Source organism: Coffea arabica, chromosome 5e (assembly GCF_036785885.1).
Source record: "Coffea arabica cultivar ET-39 chromosome 5e, Coffea Arabica ET-39 HiFi, whole genome shotgun sequence".
Taxonomy (NCBI): domain Eukaryota; kingdom Viridiplantae; phylum Streptophyta; class Magnoliopsida; order Gentianales; family Rubiaceae; genus Coffea; species Coffea arabica.
Window position 1 is genome coordinate 38,686,556 of NC_092318.1, and position 20,232 is coordinate 38,706,787.

General features: G+C 35.2%; 2 protein-coding genes and 1 long non-coding RNA gene across 6 annotated transcripts; 2 read left to right on the top strand and 1 right to left on the bottom strand.

Annotated features, from left to right (window-relative positions):
• The first annotated feature begins 362 nt into the window (after positions 1 to 362).
• LOC140006549 (chromatin remodeling protein EBS-like) lies at positions 363 to 7,515 on the top strand. Of its 3 annotated transcripts, XM_072048639.1 has the most exons (6): positions 363 to 574; positions 695 to 815; positions 1,447 to 1,789; positions 1,890 to 1,958; positions 6,279 to 6,414; positions 7,331 to 7,515. In XM_072048639.1, the coding sequence occupies exons 2-6, from the start codon at positions 743 to 745 to the stop codon at positions 7,481 to 7,483; spliced, it is 774 nt and encodes a 257-aa protein (XP_071904740.1). In that variant the 5' UTR covers positions 363 to 574; positions 695 to 742; the 3' UTR covers positions 7,484 to 7,515. The 3 variants fall into 3 exon arrangements, with proteins under 3 accessions (XP_071904740.1, XP_071904739.1, XP_071904741.1); XM_072048638.1 differs by having other exon boundaries at positions 363 to 815; XM_072048640.1 differs by having other exon boundaries at positions 366 to 815; positions 7,336 to 7,515.
• A 3,098-nt stretch (positions 7,516 to 10,613) lies between these two features.
• On the top strand, positions 10,614 to 14,442 carry LOC113689961 (serine/threonine protein phosphatase 2A 57 kDa regulatory subunit B' theta isoform). 2 transcript variants are annotated; one of them, XM_027207779.2, is made up of 3 exons: positions 10,614 to 11,030; positions 11,122 to 12,397; positions 13,723 to 14,442. In XM_027207779.2, exons 2-3 carry the CDS (start codon positions 11,138 to 11,140, stop codon positions 14,089 to 14,091), a joined length of 1,629 nt encoding a protein of 542 aa, XP_027063580.1. In that variant the 5' UTR covers positions 10,614 to 11,030; positions 11,122 to 11,137; the 3' UTR covers positions 14,092 to 14,442. The 2 variants fall into 2 exon arrangements, with proteins under 2 accessions (XP_027063580.1, XP_027063579.1); XM_027207778.2 differs by having other exon boundaries at positions 10,615 to 12,397.
• A 1,972-nt stretch (positions 14,443 to 16,414) lies between these two features.
• LOC113689757 (uncharacterized) lies at positions 16,415 to 19,378 on the bottom strand. The gene is made up of 2 exons (XR_011814205.1): positions 19,221 to 19,378; positions 16,415 to 17,024 (listed from the first exon to the last, which is right to left on the bottom strand). It is a non-coding gene; the product is annotated as an uncharacterized lncRNA (long non-coding RNA).
• Between the last annotated feature and the right edge of the window lie 854 nt (positions 19,379 to 20,232).

Consider the following 20,232-nt stretch of genomic DNA (forward strand, 5'->3'; position numbering starts at 1 on the left):
CTTTAATTTTTTTCATTTTTCTTGGATTCTCTTTGCATGATTATTTCTTGGTGAAGACTTTTTTTGAAAAAAAAAAAAATCTTTGTTAAATATTATATGAATATGTAAAATACAAATTTAAATTAGTGCATAAATTATTTTTTAAAAAAATTAAATAATAAGTGGAGTGGGACGATTACCCCTTGATCCGATCAAATAACCGGACACCTCTAATATTTGGGACGGATAAAAATAAAAAAATAGTCGACCTCTTGTATAGATTGAGTCAGCAAGTGGTACATGAGACGGATACCCGGCTTGTGCCCCAACCGACTTTTACCACCCAACTTTTACCTCTAGCAAAAAGGCTTAGAAAAAGACTAGCTAGAAAGTCTAGGGAGGTACCACAGTATCAACTCCTATCCAAGCACCCACCCGACCAAGTCTCATTTCTTCCGACCCCTCTCCTCCGCCTTCTATCTCTTTCTCTCTCTCCGTTTCCCCCTATTTTCCAGCAACTAGGGTTTCTGCTTCCCTCTTCACTGCTCTATTTCCCATAAACCCAGCAAGACTTCTCAGTCTTCGGCTTTTCTCAGTATTGTCCAAGCCTTTTAACCCAAAAATAAACATAAAAAACCATTTTTCATATTTTTCTCAGTCCTTTTCGTTTTCCTACTTACTGATTTTCCCAGAAAAAAAATTTATCATTTTTCAGGGTTTTTGAGTAGTCAAAGCTAAAGGGCTCCTACTGAAACTGAGAGTTATGGCGAAGACTAAACCTGGGAAGAAGGACCTGGATTCTTACTATATTAAGGGCACCAACAAAGTTGTCAGACGTAATTTTTTTCTAATTTTTGGTTATTTTGTTTTTTTTTTGGCTTTGTGTTGTGCAAATTACAATGCCTGTTGATATTTGTGTTTTTTGTTGATGGGTTTAAGGTTAATGGCTTTATTTTGCAGTAATCAAGTTTTTAACATGCGTTTTAGACTGTAAATGTGGAAGTGTGTTACTTTGGTTGTTTCATTGCTCTTATTTTTATCGGCACGGTTTGTTTTCGCACATTTGAGCTGATTTGAATTTTTGGAGTTTGATTGCAAGCAGAAATGTTTGTTGATTTTGAAAAGTTTGAATTTTGAATTGTTTTTTTTTTTTTGGGGGGGGGGGGGGGGAGGGCTATGACAAATGTGCTTATGTACTGAAAATCAATGCATTTCGGTTGACTTGGTGCTAAGTAAAGATTGAGGTTTGGTCTGTTGTATTAGTGGACATGTTTGGTTCATTTTTGGCTTTGTTAACTGTGACCTTTATCAGGTCATGGGGCCCGGAGTCTTGTAGACGTTTTTTCTTGCATTGTAAGCTTTGGACTTGGACTCTTTTGACCAGAATCTAACTGTTTGTACTTGCGCATTTATATGAGATCATGATTTTTCTGTCAGTAGAAAGTGATTTGCCAGCTATGTTTGCAGCTGGAGATTGTGTCTTGATGAGGCCATCAGATCCCGATAAGCCCCCATATGTGGCACGAGTGGAGAAGATTGAGGCAGACCATCGAAACAACGTGAAAGTCCGGGTAAGGTGGTATTACCGGCCTGAGGAGTCTATTGGGGGTCGCAGACAATTCCATGGGGCCAAGGAACTTTTCCTTTCAGACCACTACGATGTGCAGAGCGCTCACACCATTGAAGGAAAGTGCATTGTGCACTCATTCAAGAATTACACCAAGCTCGAGAATGTGGGTGTTGAAGATTACTTTTGTAGGTTTGAGTACAAAGCAGCCACTGGAGGCTTCACCCCCGATCGTGTTGCTGTGTGAGTTTGAATGTCTCGCATCTGTATGATGGATGGCACAAATTAAGTTCCTTAAGGCGTTTAATGGTTTTTTCTTTTTTGTGTTTTGTTCTTTCTATAGGTATTGCAAATGTGAGATGCCTTACAACCCAGATGACCTGATGGTGCAATGTGAAGGGTGCAAAGACTGGTAAAACTATTATTTATATTCAGTCTATATATGTGGTTTTAAAACTACTAATTTACATGTAAGTTGAACTAGTGTGTAAAAGTGAAATAAGTTTCTTTATCTCTTTGTTTTGGTCATGGCTCATTTTAGGCACTGCTGATTGAGACTTGTTCTTAATCTGGTACTTTAAAATCAATTTAGAAATTTAATTTGTTTCGTGCACCTGTACTTTTGGAGATGGTTAATCCGTGGTTATCCACTCTGGACAATTAGTTTTTGTGGTAACTTAGAGGATTACGAGAAGGAATATTTTATATTTGGTAAATATAAGAATAGAAATCATGAACTTGTTTACCAAATGAGCCATGTAAGAGAATCCTTTGTCCTTTGATAACAAAAAGTAAAGATCTTTGCTTCAAAAGAAAAAGAAACTAAAAGAAACCCAGAGGTAATGGAGTAAAAGAAATTGTATCCATAACACTTTATAATGATGACTGAAGGTCCACCAATAGTCGATCTTTTCCAGTGGCCATTCAGAGTTAGGACTAGTTATAGCAGGAAGCAGTGTGTTAATGGATCACTAAATGGCATTTGGGGTTCAGAGACACCAAAGTACAATCTGACAAGAAGGAAATTATTTAAGGAGCAGAAAATATGAAACTAAATGAAGATTTCTTGCCATTTTTCTTCTGAGTTTACCGGAACCCAAGACATAGAAAAGTGCAAGGACTGATCCATCATTCACTCAAGAGTATTATAAAGAAATTATCACTAAATGAAGTGTATTGACTATAGTTTTATAGCAAATTTACAGAAAATACTGCATATTAAACACATGTTTATAAGAAAAGACTGACATTTTACTGTAGATTCTTAGCATTATTCTTCAAGCAGGTGCTCTAAGTTAGTATGGTGCATGACCAACTAAACTAGATTTGACATGCCCTTTATGGCCGCCAAAAAGCAGAGCATCACTGTAGTGTAAAGAGAAAAAGGAAATGAAAAAAGAAGCAACATGCATTGTAAGACACATTTGTGGTCATAATTGTTGTAATTTTATAGTTGCAGTCAACCAATCTGGTGAAATGTTGTTCCTTTAGGTTGTGTTAGTTGGGTTCTTTTAGTGACAAATTATTCATAAACCAGTTCAGAATTTGGAAGATTTTCTGTATAATTATTCGCCAAAGTGTATTATGGATATTTAAAAAATTATTACTAAAAAGATTAGGGAGAGAATGAATAATCGTGAATGTAAAAGTACATTAGAAGTTTCATTGCACTAATACATAGTTTATGTCTTCTCTTGGAATGTCCTAATTAGATCCAATTATAAAACACCATTTCCTTAGGCCTTAATTGAGGAAAGAAAATTAACTGTTTAATAACTTTGGAAGCCTGACCTGTTGACGAAATTCAACTATTTTACACCTTTACAGTTTGATAGTTCGTCACATTACTCTTCAATGGCCCTTGGAATTTAAATTGTAATTTTGAATAGTATCTGACAGTCCACTGACAAAGTTAAAAGAGGTTTTGGGCTTTTAGCAATTTGGCATTTAAGAACGAGGACATTAACTATTATATCACAAGAAATGCACATTTTGAATATGTTTGTCTTTGCACTTGTATGTGTTTATGCGGTTCATATGGTTCTTGATTATGCATGTTTGATTCATCAGATGCTTAAATGTTCTGACTTGATCATCTCTTGATGTAATATCTTTATCATGTTTTTGTTGTTTCAGCCAGCTGATTGCCTTAAGGAGAAAAATATAATTTAATTAGGCATCAAAACTGCCAACTGCCACTTCAACTGGTTTTCCTCTTTTATTTGGTTTTGTGTCTATGTTTGTGTATCTTGATTTTTCCCTGTTATTGTTTGTGTTCAGTTTTCTTCATCTCTTACTTGTCCCAACAATTTCTCATGTCAGAATTCTATGTTGTAGCTATATTGGAACTCATGCTTCCTTGAGCTATCAAAATTTGTGGATGAAACTATTTCTTTCTGATAGATGTAAGAAACAACTTGACTGTCTTGGGCTTGCCAAGAGTATTGTCATTTTTATATTGTCTGGTTATTTTCAAGCCTTCTGTTTTGTTTTTCTTTGGTTTAGAATAATTTTTTTTTAAATTACTGGTAAAGTGTAGTCTTCCGGATTTCCAACAAAAATGGCTTAGGAGAGGAATCTAGAAGTGTGCCAATTTTCAATTTTGCAGAGATTATGTGGAATAAGTATCTCTCTAAGCACATATGAAATGGATTGCATGCCTATATCTGTTCATCTTAGCTGCTTTTTCCCTTTTTTGGTGGGGGATTAATGGTTCCATGTGTTCTTGTGCTTCTCAGTGTTTATTCAATAAAAATCTATGTAAATTTGGAACCTTGTGGCCCTAAATTGTGAAGAATGAGGAGACAGATGATGTTTTCAGTGGTGGCTCGTATCAAGGAAAAGTGCACACATTTTGTTGAAAACCACTATGAATGGAAAAGGCAGTGTAAATTGTTTTATAGAAGTACTTGGAGATGGCTTTTATCATTTTCAACGCGAGATCAAATGTTGTAAGATGGTAAATCCAAAAGGAGGAGAATTCTGTGAAGGAAATACGCTTCTCTTCTATTCAAAAGCTTGGCTGTTAAACACAATCTCTTTACAAAATGGGATTAAGTTGTATGAGAATCTTCAAGGAAGGAAACTTTTCATCAGATGAAATAGTTTGTATTACATTTCTCTTTTGTTGGGTCATTGTGTTCTCTGGAAGAAATTTCTAAGCATATCATGTAGATTATATATGGCCTATGCATTTGCTATGCCAATTAATCAGAGTTCCAGTTCCTGAAGTATGTATCAGATTTTCTCAAAAAAAGCTGAAGCAGGCATTGATGCTGACTCTTCCTACATAAGGCTTAATGTTCTGCAAGATAGATTAGCATTTGGAAATGTAACATAAATAGGTGAGTTGGCGTGATCCAAAGCCAAGAAGCTAAGAACTAGTGCAAAAGGATTAATGTGCTGATGATGGGTAGAATTGATCTATCGGTCGAGAATGAAGATCGGAATTGGAACAGGTTTCTGGGGTTGAACTTCTAAAATGAAATAAGATATGATGGCACCTCTGCGTCTCAGTTATAGCTATCTTATTTTTTTTTTCCAGTGAAGACCTGACAGTGAGTAGCAGAACACTGTTATCCTAGCGATGGTCAGTGTTGGTTATTCTGATGCTACATATCAAAATGTATGCATGCCAAATAGGACATTATAGAGAAGTTTCTTGATTTAGCATCCCTTCCTAAAACATGTCAAAGACGAGCAAACTGATTCATTCTTCCTTTCTCCTTTTCTTGGAGTGAATGACACAGGATTTTCTCCTTTTTTTGGTTTCTTCATTTCTTCCCTGAAATCTGATTTCAAAATACCTTGCCTTTTCTTTTATTTTTTTTCCTTTGAATTTCCTGCTAAGTAATGATATATGTCAACTCTGGTAGTCATTGTATCTGAATATGTATGGAATGACTTTAGCTTGTGTTCTAAAACTTAGCCTTTTTGTTTATAGAAACCTAATGATATGTTCATCAAATATCATTAGATCAAATGCAAGGTTTCTCTTAGGGGATTTGGTTCAATTAGATGTGAGTTTCAATTTTGGTAACTAGAGTATATAATAACTGGGTTGTATGGCACTTCCTCCTGTTGATACAGCCTGGGAGGAATGTTTATAGTTGTCTTACCGTTGCTCAACTTATTGACAGGCTTTACATCTGGAACTTTGGATTTTTGAGCTGCTTAGATAGTAAATGTTTATAGTTGTGTTGTCTGTATCTCAAGTTATTGGGCTTTACGTCTGGAACTTTTGATTTTTGATCTGCTTAAAGTGCAAACGTTTATAGTTGTCTTACACTGTAATTTTGGAGTTTTTAGCTGCTTAGGCCTCCCTTCTGCTTCCCTTGGGCTGCAATCACTTCAAGTGGATTTCATTTGATAATAGTTGAATATTTAGATAAAATTCAGTCTAGAAGCAGCAATGCTGCATTGTTGTGGGCTGATTTCTGTTTATGAAATTGGACTTTGGCAATTTACTTGGTTCCAATTGTGTTTACGTGAGAGAAACTTCAGGCTACAGTATGTTCATGGTTCTGCTTGATGGTTATGATAGCTCTGTTTGGTTGCTTTGGCTGATCTATTGTAGGAAAGATTAACAGAAGTCAAGGATCAAAGAATCATGCTAATTTTGTTTTTTCAACTTAATTTGTATGCTATAGTAAATCTTACACTGTACGAGCCTGTAGAACAAAAATGAATAATAAGCGTCTTTCTTCATATGTGTGCACCACTCATCTTGCAGGTTCCACCCTTCTTGTATGGGCATGACTATTGAAGAAGCAAAGAAGCTGGATCATTTTTTGTGTTCTGATTGTTCGTCTGATGATGATGCAAAGAGGTCTTTGAACTCATTTCCTGTTTCACCATCTATTGAGAAGGTAAGCATGCATTACCCTGTGTTAATCTTGATTAAGATGCTTGTATCGGATTAAGTCTGACATGGTTAAGAATTTATGGCAATGTTACTGACAATAATAATAGCTTAATATAGATGTCTTGAATCTCATCTGTCAAACCAACAGTTTGCGGTTGCAAAGTTTGTTTGCTAAGTTTGTGTCATTGCATGATTAAATAGTTGTCAAGTTTGCCAATTTTCTTCAAGTCACATGAAAGTTGGAACACTTCAAAAAATATTCAGACACGGGTATAGAAATTGGCTGGTAAAGAACACAACATGAAGATATATTGCTAATATCATGCTTTCTTATGCGGCTTAACTGATTCTGTTATTGGCTGAAGAATAGCATTTTTTTCTGCGTGTGCTAAAGAATAGCATTTTAAGAACATTGCAGCTATCGAGTAAAACTTTCATGCCTTAGCCTTAGATTGGATGTCTTGGGGTAAAAGGTGTCAGAAGGTAGTTTTTGATTTCAGGAGCATATTTTGCTGAGCACGGCCTAATTTTTAAGAGCCCAAATACAGTTTCTTTTTATCTATTCTAACAACATCCTGTCTCTGATGCCTTCGCCCTATTACTTTTTGGAACAGATCAAAGGCATGTAGTTCTCTTTTCTTTTAGCACCATGTTTATCTGTGTCTGTGATAGTTGCCAGGGAAAGTTGAACGTTTTTTCAACATGAAAGTTTGAGGTCGTAAGCCACTTCTATTGTGTATTTGCAAGGTGTAAAAAATGTCCTCTAGCCTCTGCATTGGCTTCTTTTCTTGTAATATTCATGTGATACCCTTCCTTAAGAAGCTTGTATGTTTGTGAACTGTTGCTTATGATATCTATTCTCTGTTTCATTTAAATTCACTTGGATCCATCTGACTTTGTTCCTGTATTTGATTGCTAAGTGGAGCCTAAGCGCAGAAAGAGATGACAGGTTGATCTTGTTGAACTGCGGGGAGAGGCTCATTTTCGCGTTTAGCTCCAGAGTTTGTTGTTGTGTTGTTGAATTGTACAGTGAAGAAAAAGATACTGAGTGTGTTTGGATTGAGATGATTTGAGATAAAATAATTTGCTTCACAAATTCTAATCACCTTTTTATCTTCACAATTAATTTTTTTTTATCTCGGATACATCACATCACAAAAAGTACTACAGTAATTATCTCAAATAAATCATCCAAATAAACTTCTATCCAAACAAACTCACTGTGTTTGCAAAAAGATCACACCACAAAAAGTACTACAGTAATTATCTCAAATAAATCATCCAAATAAACTTCTATCCAAACAAACTCACTGTGCTTGCAAAAAGACCAGATATTTCTTTATTCACTGCAAAAATGTCAACCTATAAATATCTGTATGAACATGAGTAAGAAATGACTTGATTTCTGATATGCACGAGTACAACTTAATCCATCCAGGTAGAAATTTCTGAAGTCATCTTTGTCAAATGGCAGAGAATCACATGAAATATGTCATGGTTAGATGAGGAAAAATTGTTAAAGAATCTGATGTCTCATCTTGCTAGTTAAACGAAGCAAAGTTTTGATGTGTTGTAATGCTACTCTATATATGCTGTACTGAGCATCCTTGCCCCGTGTAATTTCTTTAATAACAAGATGCAAGGAGGAAGGGGCAGATATTATAGAGTCCGAATCGTAGGCAGCAGCAAAATTTACCTGGAGTCGTTGTTGCAAGTGATAAAAAGATTAAATTTGTACACAGGCTTAGAATAACCGTCCTGGACAACTATGGTATAGAGCAGAGGCGTCAAGTACGATTCAATTATGTTGGCTTGTCCAAATTCGTTCATTAATAACCTATTAAAATTAGCCCATTAATTTTGAATGAGTCTAAAGGGGTATTTAATTGAATTTATTTAATTGGTAGGTTGTGGATTCATTCAATTCATTGATTTATATTCATATAAAAATAATTAAACATTTAAATTTAACTATTAGTGAGTGTTAAACAAATAAATTTGAATGTTTTACCTATCTAATAATAATAAATACCGTTATTAATTGTCAAATAATATGCAAAAAAAAAAAAAGAATAAGTAGAATTTTAAGTAACTCGTAAATGGATAATTGGATATACTAATATTCATTTATTAGTTGGATACCTATTGATACCCATTTATTTAATGGATAAATTGTGTTGATTCAATTATACTCATTACCTAATTATGATTTGTTCAAACTCGTCTGAATCACTTCTTTTGACTCCTCTGGTATAGAGTACCTATAACAACATACCTCTATTCAAAGCCGTTCTTTAGGTTTATGATTACTTAAACATCAATTAATTAACTTACTATATTTAACAGGTTTTGTAACTACTTAATAATAGCTAAATTGCTGACTATAGTTGAACATAAAAGAGAGAAAAAAACACGATATTACGAGGAATTATGTTAAACTTAAACTAGACAATATTCCAGTTTATTAGTTTGGTCACTTAACAGCTCCAGGCAACTTGGGTCCAAGTTGCTTGACTCCTATAATTTGGGTTACGGATATGGACTGTACCTGCGAAAATGGGTCACCCATTTTAGACTTAAGTGTCAATATAATTTAAAAGACGTTTAGAATTTACTTTTTAAAATGGATCAATATTGGATGGAAGATATATAAGAGTATTAATTTTATCTTTATTTGTATTATTTTTTTAGATCTGTTATATCTATTGATTTTAGATCTATATGTATTCGTGTCATGTTTGTTTGATGTATTTTCTGCTATCAGTGGAGATTTATTTGAATGAAATGATATTTTCTATATATAAAAAAAGGATCAATATTATAGATTTAAACTCAAATATAACCCAAAATGGCTCGTATTTGACAAGTTTAATTGATATATTAACACAAAGCGTTCACGCTTTCCGATTAATACCAACGATGAGTTGTAAAACAACCCACAACAATATTAGCTTACTTCAAGCATCTCTATGTGTGTATGTGTGTATATACATATATGCATGCATACATACATACATACACACACATATTTGGGTCCCAAGTTCAAGTAGCCTCATTGCTTGATCTATGATTTGAAAGGTCAAACGATAAAGAAAACCAAGCACATCATTTTCTTAAAGAAAAATTTATCACAATACACATGAGAAACAAAAAAAAAATTTTTTTTTTTACCTAAACACTAGTTAGGGTTAGGGCCCCTATCAAGTGATAAATTCCAAAAAAACCATAAATCATTGTGATTTTAAATATGCATGGGAGCATGTTTCTGGATTTCCAAGTACACCGAGGAGAGGAGTTACATGCATTGTGGGGGAAAAATTGGTCAGGGCTGTGCTAATAATTCTGACCAGTTGACTAATAGTTGCAGGTTAATTGGATAGATTGGTATACTATTAACCCTTTGTATTGCGGAATATAAATGTAAGATCCAATAAAATCTAGTTTGCTAAGTATTAATCACACAGTTATGTGAACGACTTATAATTTGTTGTATTAATCACACAGTTATGGATTAGATTTCACAATCCTAGGCACAGTTTTAGCTTCTTTCTATTGATTGAGTTATTTCGATACCATTGACTCTTGAATAAAAAATGACAATCGATTTTCGTTACAAACTAATCATGTCTCTTTGTATTCACTATGAATCTCAATTGACAAAAATGATGTTAAATCTTTGCAACATGTGTAGATATGATTTTTATCATTTCAAAAGCGTTTATGAGTTAAGCATCTAAGGTTGAGATTGCAAAAATTAGCTATTTTAGATTCAATTCCTCTCTTCCCCTTCTCTGTTTCGTAAATTTCAACCCTCCTTTGCCGAAAAGACTGAAAAAAAAGGCTTTACAAGGTGAGTTAAAGTGTCTAAGGAATGAAAACAATTTACAAGAGGATGCATAAGAAATTGCTCTTATGTTTTCTACAATTTTTCCCCCTCTGTTCATCGAAGATTGCAAAACACATTTCTCCTACTTTGTTGGGGCTTTTCTCCAATTTCTTTTAAGTTACATACACCCTTTCTGAAGCATAATCTTAATTCAATCAATAATATATATTCACAATGTTCTAAATGTAGACAATCCTCATGCTTTACATAGTTCTTCTTATTAATCTGATTTGAAGTTTGACCCCCAAAAAAAAAAAAAAAAAAAAAAGAAGAAGAAGAAGAAGAAAAAGAAAACTAAGCGCTACCAATCCAGTATTCAGCCACGTACAAAATTAGACCTAAGCCTAAAAATAGTACAGTATGGTAGGCCAGTGTAATTAAGGAAACTTTTAAGGGAAATCTTTATAATTATGGCAAATTTGAAGGCAGTTCGCATAATTATCCGCGCTTTACCTATTTCTTCCCTCCTAAATCCATCAGACTGAAATATTTCAAAATTAGGGTTTTTTTCCGATCAAAATCCACCGCCAAAATCCCTCTTCGAACGTTCTATACTCTAGGGTTTCCTTATTAATCCTCTCATACACTAAATTTCTTTAGTTCATCAGGAATTTTCTGTTTATCCCATTTGTTACTCCCTACATTGAATTGATTTTTGATCAAATTTCTTGGGTGTTAGATTGAATCTCATCAATTAAATCTTCAATTCATACCTCAGATTCATTGTTCAGAAGGTAAAACTTTTCTTTTTGGGTTTCTCGATTCTTGATGATTTCAGATTTTTGCCTTGTTTTTTGATTGATTTTTTATAGTGTTTGATATTAGGATTTTGTAGATAAATATGATGAAGAAGATAATTGGCAAGTTTTTTAAAAAATCATCGTCCAATAAGGATAAAGATTCCAATAAGAACAAAGATGGCGAACACTTTAATGGCTTCTCATCAGTTAAATCAGATTTTGGGATGAATGTTAATAACAGCTATAATTCCGTTGGGAAATCCAGTTCTGTTATGCGTTCTGGTGGTTTCTATGGTTTGAATCCTTGTAGCTATAGTCATGGAAATGCTGATCTTATGAACTTGAAGAAATTTGGTTCTAAAATGGGCACAAAAGTAGGCCCTGTTGGAAGGCTGGATAGTGATTCTTTGCCAAGGTTTGGGGAAGTTCCAAGTTCAGAAAAAGTGGGTCTTTTTATTAAGAAGTTGAATTTATGTTGCGTGGTACTTGATTTTAACGACCCCATGAAGGATTTGAAAGAGAAGGACATCAAGAAACAAACTTTGGTTGAGTTGGTTGAATTTGTGACCATTGCAAATTTGAGGTTTGATGAGGTTATAATGCAGGAAGTTTTCAAGATGGTGTCTGCTAATTTGTTCAGAACATTGCCAGTTTCTTGTCAGGACATGAAAAGGCTACCGGTTAATATATATGATATGGAAGAGGATGAGCCAATAGTGGACCCTTCGTGGCCTCATCTGCAAATTGTGTATGAGTTTCTGCTAAGACTTTTGTCCTCCTCAGAAATGGATCCAAAAGTGGCTAAAAGATACATTGACCATTCATTTGCGTTAAGACTGTTGGAATTGTTTGATTCTGAGGATAAGAGAGAGAGGGAGTATTTGAAGAATATTCTTCATAGGATATATGTAAAGTTCGTAATGCATAGGCCATTTATCAGAAAAGCAATAGATAACATCTTGTACCAGTTCATTTTTGAGACAGAGAAGCACAATGGAATTGCAGAGTTGCTGGAGATCTTGGGCAGTATAATCAATGGGTTTGATTTTCCTTTAAAGGAAGAGCACAAGCTTTTCCTTGTCCATGTGTTGATTCCCCTTCACAAACCAAAGTGTCTCTCAATGTATCATCAGCAACTCTCTCATTGCATCATGCAGTTTTTGGAGAAGGACTTCAAGCTAGTGGACACTGTAATTCGAGGTCTTCTGAAGTATTGGCCAATTACTAATTCTGTTAAGGAGGTAATGTTCCTTGGTGAATTGGAGGCAGCTCTGGAAGCCACCCATAATACAGAATTTCAGCGTTTCATGGTCCCCTTGTTCCATCAGATTGCTCGGTGTGTCAATAGTTCACATTTCCAGGTAATGCAGATGCACTTTTGTCATTTTTTTTTGTGTTGTATCTTTTCAAAATCTGCAGTAACTTTTGTCCAACCTATAGCTGGTTTTCTTCTGTGAAATGTTTTTCCTCTACCTAGTGACTTCCTCATTCTATTTTCCTGTTAATGTTTTATTTGCTTACATTAGTTCAACTTTCATCTGATTTCTTGATAGATTTGCTCTAATTTTAGTTTATGGGGATCTTCTCCCTCCCCTTGTATTATGTATACATGGCTTGACAATCTGATCTCTTTAATTGTTCTACATTTTTTATTGATATTGTAGAAGAGTTAAATTCATAAATGCTTTTGACTTTGTGTTTGTTATATGTGCTAAAGTACGTGAAAGATGGATTAACATGATAAAAGTATTGATAAACCCTTCTAACTGCTTATATATAGTATTGGCAGTTTTGGACAAAGTCAGTACTAAAGCAATCTAATCTATCTTTAGACCAATTTTGGTTTCATACTCTGAGATAATTATAAGATGAAAAGTCTTTTGCTTGCATTTGGTCCGAGGGGAAGGGGAAAAGTAAAATTGAAAAGACCTAAAGAGATAAAAGGGATAGTGAAAAAAAAAGGCTTCAAAATAAGTATTCTTAAATTATGCAATGAAAAGAAGAATGCTACTTCATGTGAAGTTAGATCATTATGCCCCATTTCTTCCTTCCAGGTTTTGGAGTGAAGCCACCATTTTGATCCCTTGCCTTTTCATAAGAGGCAGGTTGTTCAATGGGCTCAAAGAGCTGTACGTGATGTTTCTTTTAAGCTTTAAGGGGATCTATTTTCCCTCATCTACATTAGATCTCTTGGAGGTCAAGTTGGTTTCTGTACCTTGTTGGTTATGATGTTTGGACGGAACTCCTGTTCATAGTTCCTGCTGTCATTGGCTTATAATGTTGTTTTGCAGTTTATTTCTTTAACAACTGTTTAGCATATGCTACTTACCTTCTTCATATTGCATGTTTTCCTTTCTTCTGATGCTGCTCGTGGACAAGAGTTCGTGATCTTAAACTATGATGTACAATTCTTGTGTCTTGTGTAGTATATGCCGCTTCTGAATGTCATCTATGCTTGAAGACCTAACTTGTCTTGCTGCATTTTTTTCTGTTTTCATCGCTGTTCAGGCAGAATAGTTTGTGGTCTTCAACAGAATGTATGACTAGCACTGTTCTTGTGCTAATGTGTTTCATTTTTTACCTATATAGAGTTGACTGTCTAGAGAGATTAAATTGCAGGGTGCCTTAAATGTCTGCATGATGTTTTCATGAGATGCATATGATCCTTTCCCTTTGGAACTTTCAGGTAGCTGAACGTGCTTTGTTGCTGTGGAACAATGATCATGTAAGAAATCTGATCATTCAGAACCGCCTCGTGATAATGCCTATTATTTTGCCATATCTGGAAAGAAACAGCCATATCCACTGGTATCAGTCGGTTCATAATCTCACGTTCAAAGTAAAGAAAATGTTTTTTGATGCTGACAAAGAATTCTATGAGGAGTGTATGGTGAGAGTACAAGAAGATGAATTCAAGGCTGCGGTGGCTCGTGAGAAGCAGGCGTTCACGTGGAAGCAACTAGAAGATCTTGCCATGTCCAAGGCTGCGAGGGAAGATGCTGTGAATGTCTCTAGGATTGCTTCCTCTCCAGTTACTGCTGCCAGCACCATCTAATCGTCAATTGTCAAGTTAGATATTAGTGCTGATGCAAATAATTGTCATCAGCTTGTTCGCTGACAGATATTGAAAGATGGACAGTTCATAAGATTAGGATCCTTTAGTCCCATGTGATGTTTTCCGTGCATATGAATGATAGAGTAAGAGGCTGGGAGTTTCTGTAAATACTTTTTTTCCCCCTTTTTCTGGGTAGAATTCTCCTTCACTCAGTAAAATATCTGCAGGAATTTGGCTCTTTTTTTTTTGGTGGGTTCACCAATGAGGCATGTATCATATTGACTATCAGGGTAGTGGCTCATAAGATCTCTACCTGATCATAATCATCACATCTAACTTAGTTTTGCTTAAGTTTTCTGGCACTGTCAACTGGAATTATTTAATTCTATGATGTATGCTGATAAAGTGACCTATCTCGTCTTTTCGCAAGGACTGATAGTTGCCATCCTTCAGTCTTCCATGAAAATTCAGGAAGCGTGTGCTGGTCTCCTTGTTTGTGAACTTCTTGGGAAAATATCTGCAAAACCATGCAATAAAGCTTCTCAACTAAATTGTACCAGTTCCTCATTTTTGTTTGAAAGAGTTGTCATCGAGTCTTCAGGCAACCCCTGCCATTTGGGTGGATTGTGATTTTGGATGATAGCCACTAATATTGTACAAATTACCAGTGGCCTCCTGGGAGTCAGAATCTTCCTTTTGTTTCAAGAGGTACCAAATCTGTGATTCCATACAATTGATGACTAGCCTCAAGGAAACTAGCTTTTTTGTCTGTCTTCTCGTCAGGGCTACATCTTAAGAAGTTTTATATTGTTGGACAAATGCAGGCCACTGTCCTCAACCCGTTATCTGGAAAACCTTGGCTTCGTCGGGCGACTATGGTTTTGCTTTGTAGTCACCATTCAATATGTTATTCCTTGATTTGCCATCTGTTGCTAGGAAGTCAAGCATTTGATTGGATGTGTTTTAGGAAAAGATGTCCTTGGTTATTAATTCGGTATGTTACACTGTGCGGGCACGGGTCTGACTTTCCCGACCTAGTGCAAACTGCAAATGCCTCTCGGTAAGGTCGACTCGCCAGCAACAAAGAACGGGGTTTAAGGTGTGGAGTTTTACCTTGGTGTAACTCCGATGCCTAAGTTAGCAACTAAGTGTTGAATGATAAGTTCATGAATGAGTAGTTAGTGGGTTTCGGAAAGATTTGATTACCTTCAGAAGATAGAATGAGAGGGTATTTATAAGGGTAAAATAGTATGGTTCATTGGTATTTGAGCCGTCTACTTGAACCGACTTACTACTGTAGGACGGTAAATGTGAGATAGGCCTGCTAGAGATCACATCAGGCAGCCTTTGTCCTATCAATCTTGTCATGTTGCATCCGAATTATTAATAATTCGGACTTCTCGAACTACATGAAAGGCAATAATCAACAAGAGATGCTCATCGATAATCGAAAGGCGAGGAGGCACTCTAAATCCACAACCACTTTACCAACCTAACCTCCCTTAAAAAATCCTTTAACATGAAATATCTAACAAATGGCAATTTTGTTGTGAAATGACAAAAAAGCCCAAAATAAATCATTTACATATCTTTTATCCCTTGCACGTTGCACCCACAAAAATAAAAAATAAAAAAAAAATCTAAGATGCAACTCAGCCAATGTAATTCAAAGTTCATGATCATCACGATCAATCGAGTAAATATCATTGGTTCCGTTTGTTTCACATTGTTTTTAAGAAACTTATTTTGAAAAGATTACCTATAATGGTATTGTAATAAAAGTTTCTCTGGAAGTACCTTAGAAACAACCATCCATTGGAGCCATAAAACAATGGCTGTGGCATAGAAGCATCATTACACATACATGGACAAAAGAACTCTTGAAGGACATTTTATTTGTCGTTGAAACTGTGAAACTTTTTCTCCCCTATATGAAAAAGTCTTGTTAAGATTTTTATGAAACAGATTACAACAATAAAAATGTATTGGAATACAAAATGACAATGCTTGTGGGTGTTTTCCAGTGACTTGAGCCTCAAATATGTCAAAAAAGGAGCATAACTAGCGATATGGAAATTGGAATTCTAAAATTCTTTTTTCAGGTAACAAAGGATTTAAAAAGGTCTCCTCATAAATCATTCAGGGTTATGTTTATTTTTTCATAATATATTTCTGACTTGTCCAATGCTTTTCATTTTGATCATTCAAAGGGGCTGAAGTGTGTATTCCTTTGGTTCACCAAAGTATTTTCGTGGTCATTGTTCACGATTAATAGCCTAGTCTGCACTGACCAAACATGTTGAAAACAGGCATAGTGTGGAACTTCAGAAAAGAAACTCCGTAAGCTATAGTAAATGTAGTAAACTCAAACCACAAACTCATCCCTGCTACAATCAAAACTCAAGTGGAGAAAGTGATTTACTCCATATGATGCATTAGATGCATCATTGCTAGTCATCTCCATATGCTCGAAACTTGTAGCGTTCTTGGTAGAAATCATTGAACCATAGATCTGCTTCAAACCATTTTGGGTAACGAACAAGGTCACCAGCCACGAACCGCATAAAGCGTTCGCTTCCTTCAGGCACTACCCTTACCTCCCCTTCTTCGATATAAACCAACTGATCGACATGCCAGTCCCAAGGAAGCTTGCACTTGCCTGTCTTCCACACCGACCATTTTGAGACACTGAGCTCTGCTAATCGCTCCTTTGACACATTCCTTTCTACCCTTACATTGTATAGTTCCTCCAGTGGTTTCTCTATTCTCATGGCTTTAATACTTTGACACGGCCTAGAACAACTACCTGAGCTTTTATGCTCTCTGCTGCTACTTTTCATGGAGAAGGAACTCCATGAAGGAGTCATAGTTACCGTGGCCATGTTCAACCCTCAACTATTGCCAGCACGAGACAGTTGAATTTGCCTGCAAATCTGCAATGGAGATAAAATTTTAGTTGTAGTTTACTCAAACAAATAACATATACGTCCTCCAAGCTTGCTGCCGGCACATGATGCCAGCTTGCTGAAAATAAATTCAGTATCCAAACATGTATAATGGTTGCTTGGATGTTCTATGAATCTTTGGAGCAACCAATCAATTTTATCCGGAGGAAATATTGAGCACAACAACTCACAATGACAAATACATCCAAAGCTTTCTCAAAATTGCTTCGGAACAACATGGTGCGAGTTGAAATCTACATCAATGCGTAGACAATATACAGTACCATCAAAAGGAAATCCTACCAGATAGCTTCTTTGCATTGAAAGAAGCAAAAGAACTAGGAAAAGGGATCTGCCACCAGTGGGGAGGATGATTTTGGATTAATCTTTATAATGATATTTACAGAAATAAGGTCCAGGAAAGGTCTTCATTAACAGTTTAAAAGTATTTAGGCAAATGAGTCAAACAATTTAATGTAATAGAAATCAAAATACAAGATATCAGGAACACTCCCTGTATCAATGTGAAAAATCAGTGAGAACTATCACTACGACAAAGAATGTATGCTGAATTGGAACACCACTGGGCCACTCCACACATAAACCCCAATTAGCCTTTTCATATCTTACTTTGTTTACAACCAGCATTGTACATGTCTACTATCATCTGCTATTGAACAATACCCACATGTCTACTATCATCTGCTATTGAACAATACCCACATGTCTACTATCATCTACTATCATAGTAGAAAATACCCACAAATGAATTTAGAGGGTTACTTCATTCCTAGTTTCCCAGAGGAGGTAAAATTGTAGGAGATAGAAAAAGTAACATTATCCTTCCAATAAACGAAATTTATCAAAAAGATTCGATCTACTATGGAAACTTTTTACTGCTTCTTCTTTTTCTGGAGTTCATTCTCCAGGAAAGTCTGCGTGAATTTGCAGTCAAAACTTTACATTATTGTAAACTAACCTACACACTTAGTGACACATCTTCCATGACAGGGAAGAGTTATGAATTAGCATGTATTAGGTATGTATCCATGTCGAGAATCTATAGCGGAATGAATTTGATTCTGATACGTTTTGTCTGATATCTGATTAGTGGATAAGTCTAGGATTAGGTACCCAAGATTCACATCACTATGGCACATAGCTGACTTCCTTCTCAGCTACCAATATAGCAAAATTGCTGCTCACCACCACTTTTAACAGTAAATTTTTTTTTCTTGTACACTTTATTACACTCGGGTAGTTTGTATGCCACATCGTCTTTGGCTTGGTCTTTTACTTTAGGGTCATTGGATCGATCGATTTAATATGTAACAAGGATTAATGTGCTCTAAAATCTCTCTCTCTCCCTCAGCAGCTTTAGTTGCCATTCCCTTCCAATGATTTCTCTTCTGTTGGCTTCACCTATTTCATTCTCCAAATCAGCAGGCTTCAACTTCAAGACTAATAATTAAATGCCCTGATCCCAACCTACAACTAATTGTTACATTTTGTTTCCCTCAAGTGGGTAATCATGTTTTTGTTGAATTATTAATAATTTCGCCAATCCGAAGAGAAAAATTTCTTCCATATTACAATGTCTTGTGTAATGTATATCCAAATTCTTCATTTTCCCTCTTTTTGCTTTTTCATAATAATTTATACTTGCTTATATCATCTCCAAAAACAACAAGACAAATACGAACATAGGGATCATTCAATTCTCAAATAAAATATTTCATGCTGATTCCACAGGTACAACAAAGGTAAAGGCAAAAAAATGGCTATCAGTTCAAGACGATAAGTAACAGGAGGAGTGCAAAGCCACAAAAAATAAACTTTTTCAACATCTATGAAGTGTGTGTGTTTGTGTGAGTTTGCTGGGAAAGAAATTCTGGTGTCCCATCCTCTCAACCAACTGATCTAATTAGACCAAGAATAACTCCTTATGAGAATACCCTTGCCCTTTCTGCCAAATGCACAATATTCAAGCTGAAATTCATCCCAGATTAACTAATCTTGAAAATGCTTTATTTTTTCTATTTTTCATTTTCTCAACTCAACAGAGGATTTTCCAAGGAGAAAGTAAAGAAATGAAAAGGGTCAAATTCAACAAGCTAACAAACAAGCAATTATTGGCAATCAACAGCAAGGAATAAGCAAGCATCTGAGAAGAATTGGGTTCACCTTTTTCTTGATTTCTGATGAAACTGGACGATTGAATTGAACTTTCTTGTGAAGATTGACCAAAAGGGGTCTTAATTCTTAAACCCTTTCTTGGTAGAGACCAGGGAGCTGGCGGGGTTTATCAATTGTCTCTGCCTGTTTCTCTCATCATCTTATCCAGAAAAAATGCACTTTACAAGAGGTGTATGAGGAAAAATAAGATACAAAAAAGTTTTATTTGAATTATGATCCCCATAAGAGAGCAAAATGCTGTGCTGCCCCACCAATTATTATGCATTTTCGAGCATTTTGAAGTCTAATTTGGAAGGAGTCTGGGAAAAATAAGATTACAGGTTCTTGGACAGGTTCTGAGTCTTTCTACAAATTATGGGAAGATTTTACTGTTATTGTACCATTCAGCTGGTTTAACAGTATGTTTATGTAATAGTTTATACTTGATTAAAAAGATTATTATTGAAAAAAATATACTTAACCAAACTCCATTTATATTGAGTTCAGTTTTGAATTATGTACATAGAATGTGACGAATATTACTATCAAGTATAACAAATGCATGTATATGGCTATTTAGCACATAGATTTACCAAAACAAAGAGTAAAGAAATTTTTGTATCTTATTGCATATTTAGAGTAAAGAAACTTTTGTATCTTATTGCATATTACTTGCATGTCGATACTATAAAATGATAAGTTGATTTTAACTTTTTCATATCACTTTATTGTTAAACAATGTTGAACAAATACAAAATGGGGCACCATGATTATAGAAATTTTATTCTTTTCTCCTTCTTTCAAAGATAACGATTACATAAACTTGAGTTGTAATTGACTTAAAATTGTGACGCCATTATAAGATATTTTGCCTAGTCATAAATTTTATTTTCTCATTCTTTTAGAGATAATGATTAGAAAAATTTGACTTGTAGTTGATTTAGTTAAAACAACACCACAAGATATGGTCCATTCAACTAAGGCTGAAAAGCATGTTCCCATTTTTTCCTCTCACTAATTA